Source organism: Phymastichus coffea, unplaced genomic scaffold (assembly GCF_024137745.1).
Source record: "Phymastichus coffea isolate CEN01 unplaced genomic scaffold, Cenicafe_Pcof_1.1 PCOF00004, whole genome shotgun sequence".
NCBI classification, from domain to species: Eukaryota; Metazoa; Arthropoda; class Insecta; order Hymenoptera; family Eulophidae; genus Phymastichus; species Phymastichus coffea.
In genome coordinates this window covers 10517800-10529604 of record NW_026706815.1, presented here as the reverse complement: position 1 = coordinate 10529604, position 11805 = coordinate 10517800, and the positions used below count along the sequence as shown (strand labels likewise).

Here is an 11805-nt window from a genome sequence, read left to right as displayed (position 1 = left end):
TGCGAAGGTTTGATGCATCTGAATTATTTCAGAAAATAACTTAAAATTATTTATAAATTAATTTGTGATATAATTTTGTACAAATATACAAATTAATTCACGGATTAACATACAGTTAATCCAAGAAATATTATTATTATTACACATCTTTTTCATAATAATTTTTCGAATATATATATTGTTCTAAAAATTTTTATAAAATAATTATTATAATATTACATTTATTCATTCATATTCACATAGATATTAAATAATTCTGATATATATATATATATATATATATAGTTTGAATCATAAATTTACTAGGCTCTCCATTGCAAAGGTAAGTGGCTGCTCTGGCATTGCCAGAAGAATACGCTACTCTGCTGACGCTTAAGCCTAAAATTGGTAGACGTTAAACAATTTAATATTAATATAATTCAAAGTTTTCAGTGATATAAATTTAAATTTGTACGAAGTCGGTAACTTAGGAGGGTGATTTTTACCCGTATACAGTGAAATAAATCAACGTCAAGTCAGAAGTATTAAACTAAGGAGAGAATGAAGCGCATGCGTCATGCGCAATATGCAGGATACCAGAACCGGCTTTTTTTACACTTGCCGCAACCTTTTCTTACCAATACCGTGCTCGTTGTGTCATTTATAGTTGCTCTGTAATTAAGAGTTTGCATGACAAATTCATAAAATCAGGTAATTAATCCATATATATATATAATTATTATATTTTATCTATAAATTATATAACTTCATATTCTATCTTGTCATTAAAATTCTAACGTATATTTGTATAAGCTGTGAACGGCACCTTTTTTTTATATCTTTACTTCAATTTTATGCGTAATTAATATATAAAATCATTTATATATTTAATTTATTTAGATTTATAAAAAGTTTATTTATGAAAGTTATGATTTGTTATACCATTTTCTAAGTTTTCATTTTAACCTACAAATTTTATAAGATTAATATACAACAAATTGTATTAATTATTTTAAAATGTTTTTTAGTGAACGACATAATTTCATGATAAAGTTATTATTAGTTACATATAGACAATATATAAACTGCTATATATTGTTGTTTAGATTACTAAAATGTATTTTTATATGAAATACTTTGTATACTTTCTCTATACATTTTTATCATCTGGCTTTTTCTTTTAAATATTTTTTCACGTTTGCTTAAAAACTTATCAACTTTATTTAGTTTTGTTTATTTAAATTACAAGATTTTAAACAACGTTTATTCTACAGGTGTTAAAGCCATTAATTTCTGCTTCAATTGCTGACTTCCACAACACCAAGGTCTCTCTCGGCTGTGCAGCGGATGAGAAAAATTTTCTTTTGCGCTGTCTCCAATTTGTATTTGTATATTGAGGTAAACGGTTATTTGTATTTTTCTAATGATTAATATACTCTCTGTATACTTCTTTTTAATGTCCTACTTCTCTTTTTCTATAAAACCGTTTTTTATTTCTCAAAATTTGCCACTTTATTTAGTTTTATTTACTTATGTTTAAATGTTATAAATATTAAATAATTATTTGTTTATAGGTGTACAGCCTCTATTTTATTGTGAACTTGCTGAGAGATTGCAAGGTCCCTTTCATAGATTACGTTGATTGAGAAAAATTTTTTATAACGCTGTCTCCAAATTGTGAGGTAAATATTCATATTTTCTTTATAATAATTGTTTGTAATTTTATAAATTGTCCATCAGTGCCTTTACCTTCTTTCTAATACTTTTTGCTTTAACTTTTTATTATTCTTTGAATTTATCTTTGTACACATTTGTAACTTTTGTGTTTTTCAAATTTATATACAATTCAATGCCTATTATTCACATTGATTTGTAGATCCAGTTTAGCTATAAGTTTCAGTAATTCTGTTAAGCAAACACTGTACAAAAAAGAAACTTGACTTGGATTTGTTGATAATTTTTCGTATGCTGATTGAGTGTTCAGCTTGATAATCTACAGTATAAAAGTTAGTACAAAAGTAATTAAATTTTTACTTCTTTAACTAGAGTGGATTGGTATAGCTTTGATGTTCCGCGCCGGGAGGAGGGAGAGGGGGGAGATTTTCAAAGTACGAAGTATTAAATTAAATCTTTATTATTCTTTCAGTGCATGCCATTATTTTCATTATTTCGAAAATCTAATAAGTGAATACATGCTTACATTCTCAAGCACTAGAACTTTCATAGTAAGTTTATTATGTTAGAATTATAAATGTCCAGCAAACTTAGAACAATTTATTACATTTGAATAAAATTAATTGACTTATATGTTGTAATAATATTTATCTATAAAATTAGAAAAATGCCAAGATTGAAAGAAGGTGAAACTCCTAAAAGTAATCGACATATTCGGAGATTAGTAAAAAGATCAACAGACAGTGAATTGAAAGAGATTTTAAAAAATACATTTAAAACCGACAATGAGTCAGCGACTTTTTCTAAATCATTGCAAGATTCTATTTTATCCGAGTCTGCTTTACTCGAGCAAGATAGCGCAATACAAAGAGAGCCCTTATCACAAAGTGCAAATGAAGTTTCTACCTCCACAGATATATTGTCTTCCTCTTTAGAGTTGCAAGAATTACCTGTATTAGATACTGGTTCGATTGATCAGGCTATTAATAATGAACCTAATCTACAATTTACAAATCCATTTTTAGACTTTAATAAAGATATTGGAAGAGCCATTCTGGTTATTATAGTTGTAGTAAATGTACTATTGAAGGTGAGTGGTTAAATAATCATGTTGCTTTTCCAGCAAAAAGCTTTGACGATTTGTTACAGAATTGTAACATTTTTTTAAGAACCGATGAAGGATTTTTTTTATTTTCAATATAAAGAGGATTATCAATTGAATGAAACAATCTTAAATCATATACCGTATGCTAATCTTGTTTCCAATGTTCCTCTTGATCCTATGCACTTAGTGTACTTAGGTGTTATGAAGCAATTGATAGCACATTGGCTTGGAGTTAGACGCAGTAATAGAAAAGTAGCTAAAATGTCAAATACTGAAATTCAACAAATATCTTTTAATTTGGAATGTTTAAAGAATTTATTACCTTCTGATTTTAATAGACGATCAAGATCTCTAAAATATTGGAAACAATGGAAAGCTACTGAATTTCGTCATTTTTTATTATACTTTGGAGTTTTTTTACTAAAGAACACTTTGAATCCTGTTGTTTACGAAAATTTTATTAAGCTTCATATTAGTATTACAATACTTTCCAATAAAAGTATGTTATGCAACGAAAATATTGAATTTGTTGAGACACTATTACTTCAGTTTTTAGAAGGGTTTCAAAACATTTATGGAAATGAAAATGTAACATTTAATGTACATAACTTAATTCATTTACCGAAAGATTCAAAAAAGTATGGTACACTAGATTTTTTTAGTGCATTTCCGTTCGAATCTTATATATGCATGTTAAAAAAATTTATTCATAAAGGCGAAAAACCGCTAGAACAAATTATGAGAAGATTATCTGAAAATGAATCTGTAACAAATTTTGTTGACAGTGTAACTACAAATAAACAGTTTGTCGTTGATAAGATTCATAGTAATGGTATTAAATATGATAATAAGTACGATTGTCAATATAAAATTTTAACTAAAAATGGCTGCCAAATAGATATTACCGACGAAAGAAATAGGTGTATCAGGCTTATAGATGGCACTGTTGTTGACATTTTAAATATAGCTAAAAGAAATGAAAATATATATATCATTGGTAAAAAATTTATGGACAGCAAAGATTTATACAATGTTTGTAATATTAGTAGTAGTACCTTGGGTATACAAATATTTAAATGCTTAAGTAAAGATGTTAAAGAATGGCCTTGTAAAAGTATCACCTGTAAAATTTTAAAAATTCCCTTTACGGAAGGATACATTGTTTTCCCCATTATACATACTTTTGAATGTTTCGAATCATAATTGATAATAATAAAAAAAACATATTTTTTGTATAACATAACAATCCACTTAAATTTTACTATCCTACCTTAAAGTCGGTAGAGATTAAAAATTTTTTTATCCGCGATGTTCAATTCGAAATTTTGCCAACATGGCAGAATTTAAGTTAATCAGCTAAACAATTATTAAAATATTCAAATCTTAACACACGCAGCACACTTATAAAAAGCTGCAAGCGGCAGTTGTGTTGGAAAAAAGCTTTACTTTATGCTGTTCAATCGATTTTACAAAAATCCCTAACTGATTGACGGCTAAGCGTACACTAACCAGTTTATTAATTGTTCTTTCTTTCTCTTCAAATCACGGCGGCTCGAAGGACGACAAAAACCGAGCACGCACGAAGTGGTCCGTATGGTGTCTTACATCATCGCGTTGCATACATACAGTATTTCGATACACAAAAGAAGTAGGAAAAGAGAGAAGAAGAAAGCCTTAAAATATAAGTAAAATACGCGTAACTACATATTGCATATGTTCTTCAATTTTAACCGAACAATTGAAATAGATTGATTTGTATACGCTTTTATTTAGTTTACTCCTGGTTCATGTTTTTCTGGATCATAAAAAAATTATACAAATTTGCTAATACAAATTGAAGATATTTCTAAGCTAGAAAAAAAATAAAAAAATGTTGCGTGTTCAGTTTGGAAAGTAATACATGAATTTGTGCTTCTTAGTTAATAAATAAAATATATTTATGTAATTTTAATGGACATTGTGATTTTGACAAGTATCAATTTCAATAAGCTTTATAATTTAGTCGATAGGAGGTAGGTGATAACCAATTAGTGGTGTTTGTCTGTTAATTGCTTGCATAGTAAAAAAATTTTCTTTTGATTATACATAGAACATACATAGTCAACTATGTACAAAAGTCATTCTGCACAAACTTGACAAAAGCTATGCATACAATTTTAAAATATCAGTAATGTCGAATTACAATTTTTTTAGTAAGTTATAATTATTATTTAGCTTTGTAAAAATAAAGTTTAATTAATTCATACAATATATGTGTATATATATATATATATATATATATATATATATATATATATATATATATATATATATATATATATATATATATATATATATATATATATATATATATTTATAGATGTATAAAAACTATGCAATTGTTATCGATGATCAGAATGAAAAATTGGTTGTTCCATACAAATGGTTAAATAAAGAGAAAACTACCATGTATTGGCCAACAGGTCAAAAGGATGTGACAAAATTGATTATTAATAATGTAAACGTGCAAAAAGATTGGGAGACGCTCAACATACAGTATATAAGAAGTTCAGGTAACTGTTGTATTTGTTATTACCGTTTAATAGATACAATTAAATTGCTCTTAAAACGATATGAAGCTGACAATCTAAATCAATTATTTTAATTTTATTAGTAAAGCTAGTTATAATTCTAAATAAAATAATGTTTATTAAAACCTTTTTGTATTGATTTTGTAGAAAATAATTTTCACTATAATTTAATTTTAATTTAATTAGATACATATACAGATGCAGTATCTGACATGAAGTTACTAGGTGATAAAGTTGATGAATTAACTGATCCGAGCGATGACAATCGTGTAAAAAGAACTAGAAGTGATAGGCACAAAAAAAAATTAGATGATTCTTCAGACGAAAATTCTCCTCCAAGTAAACAATTAAGAATAGATTATGCTACCGACATAGTAGATGGCAATAGTAATATTAACAAATCCTTTACAAACACTAGTAAAAATAATTTAATAGTTCCTGCAACAATAAATATCACTAACAGTGTCAAAGATACATCAACTTCCTCAAGTAATAAGCCATCGACGAGTCGAGTAACCGTCTCTATGTCAGTAAATGACGTTGAAGATACTGAAAACTATATTAGTCTGTCAGAGAGACAATTGTTGCTATTATCTTTAGGTAAAATGTTACATATACTACTATTTTCACATACAAACTGTAGTTAGCATTATCATTATTTTGCTTTATGTGCGATGATTCGTATACATTTTTAGTATTAAGTACATCAGGTCTTGATTTTTATTTAAAATGTAATTTTTGATTCACATGAAAATGATTTTATTTAACCAATACTATTCTCTTGTGCGTACAATTTTTTTATTTATTTGTTTTTTCTTTAGCCAATCAAAAGAAAATTATGACGAAGCTTAATAACTTCAACGCCAGAATTAATCAATTACAGTCAAATGTAAATATAAGTGGTGCTTCTCGCGAAACTCAGCACAGTCTTTCCGAGAAACACCTGCAAATCATAGCCAAGTACTTCCCAATCGATGAAGAAACAAAACTTTTGGCTACTGTGGAAGAAAAATTAAACAACCATTCCTTCTACACATTAGTTGTAAGTAACGTTGAAAATATTTTTTTCAATTTTAATATGATAAAAAGGTATTTTATGTCCTCCCAGCCTATAATTTGGCACCTTTGGTACTCATTTTTGGCTGGAAAGACGTAAAATTGTGTATAACCCAGCAGCGGAGGTGCCTTTTTGACAAAACTAGCAGTTTTTGAACCGAGCCGGAGGCGAATATATAAATAACTATTGCCACTCCGTGCGGAATGCTCGATTTTTCACACGCTAGGCTAAAATGTGCATGAGAAAATTGTGAGAATTGCCCAGTTACAGGCGCGTGTGTTTACAAATTGAATTTACTAAGAATTCAGCATTTTACTTCTTAGATGTATAATATTGTATATACACGTACTACTCTTATCAATAATAATTTATATTTTACAGATGTACCTGCAAATTGGAAAAATGTTTGAAAAGGTAACGTGTATTTAATTGTACTATGGTGTGCATTATTGAATTGTTTTTGGTAAATTGGCGTACTACACTATAAAGTTATAAATGAATGAGTTTATAAGTAATATATTTCAAAAATAATGCATGAAAATACTTATTAATATGTAAACATGAGAAAATGCGTTTGTATTTTAATGATTAAAAATGCTTGATCATGCTGGTGCTGAGATAAACTTATTTTTGTTCAGTAAACTTAACAAGTAGATAAACTATATCTTTTTTCAGGACGGGCGATAAACTATATCTTTTAATACAAGTGTAAAAAATTTATTTAGATATGTACGAAGGCTAATTTTTACAGGCATCTTTTTGTTGTAGCGCGAGTTGCAGAGTGTGGAAAATCGTTCTTTGCACATTTATTGACGAAAACAGACTATACTTACAACATGCGTGATTGTCATAACTTAAGTGTGAATACACGCAACACACTGTTAACACTTTATAGCTATAAATGATTTTTCTGTCGTTTAACCTTAAATTGATAACTTTGTACCAGATTTTGAGGTCAAAAGACAGAAAAATATTATCACTGTTTGCCATTACAGGACTGTCGCCGCCGGTCGGGAAGATACTATTTAATTATAGTTTTAGGAAGATTTTTAATTCGTCGATTGGTTACAATATGAACTTTTCCAAAAAAAGTTTTTTACTGTTTGTTATAACTGAAACGAGATCGATTTAGTTCGTTATTAAAAAAAAACCTATTTACTCCGAAGATTATTATTAAACTAACCGATCGGTTTAATTAAAGATTTCTTAAAAAGTATTTGTAGTTATCACCTTCAGTTATCTTAAGTTTAGTAGTATTATGTAAATATAAAGGGTGATGGTTACAACCCTAACTTGCATTCCTTGAAATTAAACAATTATTTATCGTATAACCAGTAGATAGATGTTAATAAAATGTAATATATCATAGCATTGGAAAATAGTATTAAATAAGCATACATATTACTTCCACTATAATTGAGAGAATAATAATGTGTACTTTCTTAATAAATTGAAAAGGATGAAGCACGTTTTATAATCCTAATTTCATACTGTTTTCCTTTCATCATATAAAGAGATCTTCATCTTTGTCATTTTTACTTTAAAATAGTATAACTATACTGATTACGCTGTTCTGTAGTCAATCTCTTTGAGTCAAATAAAATGGTTAAAAAAATAATAATCTAATTATTTTAAACGTTTTAATATACACTGACCTCGCCAGTTGTACTAAACAAAAGGAGAAAAATAATTATAATATACAACAAACGTTTGAGAAGAGAAACATCCAAATTTTGATGAGCTTTCTATACTTTATATACTTTTCTCAATTTATGCTACTAGTATCCATTGTGGATACTCACTATCTTTATAAATACTACTTTAACAATCTGTTCGTTCAATAAGTGCTCTTACTGGTATGAAACTACCCGTCCCGTAATATATGTCTTATATACTTTTATGTAAATATACAGGTAACCTTTGTAAGTGTGTGTGTGTGTGTGTGTGTGTGTGTGTGTGTGTGTGTCAGGTAGTATAAGACATGTTTTACAGAATGGGTAGTTTTATACTAGTGAAGTGAAAGCGCTAGTTGAACGAGCAGCATAATGACTGCATAATGTTGAAGTGGTAGTATTTGTAAACCTAACGTGTATGGTTACTAATAATACTAACAGAAAAAAGAAATTAATTAATCTCACCAACATTTGAATGTTTCTCTTCTCAAACGTTTGTCGTACTATATTATAAATATTTTTTTCCTATTCTTCAGTAAAGCTGATAAAGATAGCGTAACTATCGAAACATTCAAAATAAATTAACTAGTTTTTGTTTTTCATGATTACATTTGACTCGGGAAGATCATAAACAGAACAGCTTAAAAATGTGGACAAACCTAATAATAAAGTACTATTCATACTATTAATTCATTGACTTACATAAACTGCTTTCGATTTATTTTGGATAATGTTTTCCGTAATAAATTAATTAAATTTATACATTTTTTATTTTTAGTATTCTAGCATAAAAAATGTTGGTGGAACAAGTCCAAAAGCACATTTAGACGCTATGATGAAATACCTTGTAACGGACAAGGTCTTACAGGAGTACAGCTTTACTGGTCAAAGCAAACGAGCTAATCTTCAAAATAAAAGCTTTGTTTCATTACAGCTATACAAAGTCATTTTTCGTAAGTACCATTTTATCTTTTCTTCTCTATAATAAAACATATTTTTAGCAAATTTCTCTTTGTTTACTTTGGTTAGATTGTATGAAAACTCTTTATGGGAGTGAAATTATTACTGATAAAACTATCAACCGCTACATTGCCAATAATTTGGATACAGCTCGTACAAGAATTATACGACAAGAAAAGTAAGTACTCATTTAAAAAAAAATATATATATATAATAACAATTATAATTTATAATTTCAGGAAGGGTGTACAAAATCAAACATTGCCGGCACTAAGTCTTTCTTTATTGTTTGATGAGGATGAATTGGGAGAATAATCTTAAAATATTGAAACATGATCAATATGATATTTCTTTAACATTATTTATTTATTATTTAATTTAATACTTTGATCAATATTACTATATTAATATTTATAACACCATATACTTAATATAACTACATTTGTTTTATTTTTGTATTTATGAAACTTTATATTTTTATTTATAATTAAGTTTACCATGATGTAAACACATCGTAAAAAAGCTTTTGTACGCATTACTGAGTATATGAAACGTTCATGAAAACACCTACCTTACCGGCATTTACAGAACTTGAAATATTGCAGAATCAAAGTTAGATTAAAAATAAAAACGCTTTTTTAGGGTGTAGATATATGTCCAAGAATTACTCAGTTCAAATTTCACGCAATTCTATCGAATGGTTCTTTCAAAATTTGGTCAAGCAGCACCAAATCTTAATAATTTCTTCAAGGTGTTATCAGGGGCGTTTCATATCTCCTTAAGGGAATTTCAATTCAGGATTATTTAAACCCCTAGCATTGCGTTAAGCACTTCCATTTTTTATTATTATTCGTTAAAATTGAAAGAAATTCAATGTGAAAATTCGATAAGAAATCTGCTTTATGTAATCTTTATAATGTATATCTAATATATATCCATATACTAGATAATATTAAAGTAAACATTAAATAAAGTATTGTACGTTTATCAATTATTTTATTTCGTGTTCTTCCATAATTATATAAAATATAGCACTTTTAATAATTTTTAAAATTTTACTTATATATTCAGTAAATAATTTATTTATAGTATATCTAGTTGTGTTATATAATTTTAAATATTTTCTATAATAATTCTAAAAGTAATTAGATAGTATTTTATAAAATAATTCTTGTGAAATGGATATAATCATTTAAAATTATTTCAGTGAATCAATTCTGTATTAATTTTACGCCAGCTTTTTATTACTTAAGTATCATTTTGAAAATTAATTTTGAAACAATTCAAAACATTCTTACTGTAATGATTTCAAAATTATTATGTTAATATTGCATAAAATAATTCTTCTAAAATGCATGTAATATTTGAAAATTATTTCAGTGAATCAATTCTGTATTAATTTTATGTCCGCTTTTTATTTCTTCAATATCATTTTAAAAATTAATTTTAAAACAATTCAAAACATTCTTATTGTAATGATTTCAAAATTATTACGATAATATTTCATAAAATAATTCTTCTAAAATGCATGTAATATTTGAAAATTATTTCAGTGAATCAATTCTGTATTAATTTTATGTCCGCTATTTATTTCTTCAATATTATTTTAAACATTAATTTTGAAACAATTCAAAATATTCTTATTGTAATAATTTAAAAACTATTACGTTAATATTTCATAAAATAATTCTTCTAAAATGCATGTAATATTTGAAAATTATTTCAGTCAATTAATGTAGAAATAATATTCGTTATATTTCTGAAGGAAAAAAAAGGGACATAAAATTAATACAGAATTAATTCATTGAATTAATTCTAAAATAATTATATTATTTCATGAATTAATTTTGAATTATTTTAGAATTAATTCATGCTGTGTGGGATTTATCAATCATGAAAATAACAGACAATCGTCAGAGACGCTGATAGTAGGACGTAAATAAAATTCTGATAATACTATCATTCATATACCAAAATTTTTGCGCATCCGAGAAACTATACTTATCTTCTAGGTATACTTATAATATTATATTATTCTTGACTTGTTTTTTTATATAATGAAAGTTATTTATTTTTTGATAGAATTAATAAACGATAGAACGTACAAAATTTAAAAGAGAGCAACAAAATAGCTATGGAATCATAGCTTATTCAATTTAGAAGAGATTGCAACGATATGTCAGAAACTTTTTTTAGGATGGTTTTTCAACATTGAGGGTGGTTTTGAAAATAAGTTTGAACAGGTAAATTTTTTATTCTTATTCTATCCACGGTAATATTTTTTCCAATTTTTTTAAGCTCATTATGAACTTTTTTTCAAAAATAGGAATAAAGAAGGTAAAAATTTCGATGACATAAATTAGGGGTTGCAACCCTCGTGGTCGAAACTGCACGAGATAAATGTGTTTGTGCATTATAAGTGATGAGCAACGTATTTTACAGTAAATTATCAACACCACCTGTAATGTATTGAAAACAATTTTTTAGGGGTGGTTTTTCAACTTTAAGGGGGTAGTTTGAAAAAAAGCTTGACTAGATTAACTTTATTTTTGTATTTTATGTAGGGTAATATTTTTTCCAATTTTTTTCGGGTTATTTTAATTTTTTTCATAAAAATAGCCATGAAATAGATAGTATTTTAAATAAAAAAAATAAGGGTTGCATCCCTTGTGGTCGGAATTGCATGTGCTAGTTTGCTTTTCACATGAGAAGTGATATGAAATTTGTTTGGTCGTAAAATATCAATTAGATGCTGAGATACATTGGAAAATCTATTTTTGGGGGTGA

General features: G+C 26.9%; 1 protein-coding gene across 6 annotated transcripts; it reads left to right on the top strand.

Moving 5' to 3' along the window:
• The first annotated feature begins 575 nt into the window (after positions 1-575).
• Positions 576-9939, top strand: LOC131666783 (uncharacterized). Of its 6 annotated transcripts, XM_058939694.1 has the most exons (13): positions 576-690; positions 1254-1377; positions 1554-1661; positions 1856-1985; positions 2126-2204; positions 2317-2743; positions 5118-5310; positions 5515-5928; positions 6150-6370; positions 6767-6799; positions 8837-9011; positions 9088-9196; positions 9258-9939. In XM_058939694.1, exons 6-13 carry the CDS (start codon positions 2321-2323, stop codon positions 9331-9333), a joined length of 1644 nt encoding a protein of 547 aa, XP_058795677.1. In that variant the 5' UTR covers positions 576-690; positions 1254-1377; positions 1554-1661; positions 1856-1985; positions 2126-2204; positions 2317-2320; the 3' UTR covers positions 9334-9939. The 6 variants fall into 6 exon arrangements, with proteins under 6 accessions (XP_058795677.1, XP_058795686.1, XP_058795704.1 ...); XM_058939703.1 differs by lacking the exon at positions 2126-2204; XM_058939721.1 differs by lacking the exon at positions 6767-6799.
• The last annotated feature ends 1866 nt before the right edge of the window (positions 9940-11805 follow it).

Coding starts and splice junctions, on each gene's coding strand:
- LOC131666783 (XM_058939703.1), top strand. CDS start 2,321: ATGCCAAGATTGAAAGAAGGTGAAACTCCTAAAAGTAATCGACATATT. Junction 2,744..5,117: donor TAGTAAATGTACTATTGAAG/GTGAGTGGTTAA, acceptor ATATATTTATAG/ATGTATAAAAACTATGCAAT. Junction 6,800..8,836: donor TTGGAAAAATGTTTGAAAAG/GTAACGTGTATT, acceptor TTTTATTTTTAG/TATTCTAGCATAAAAAATGT.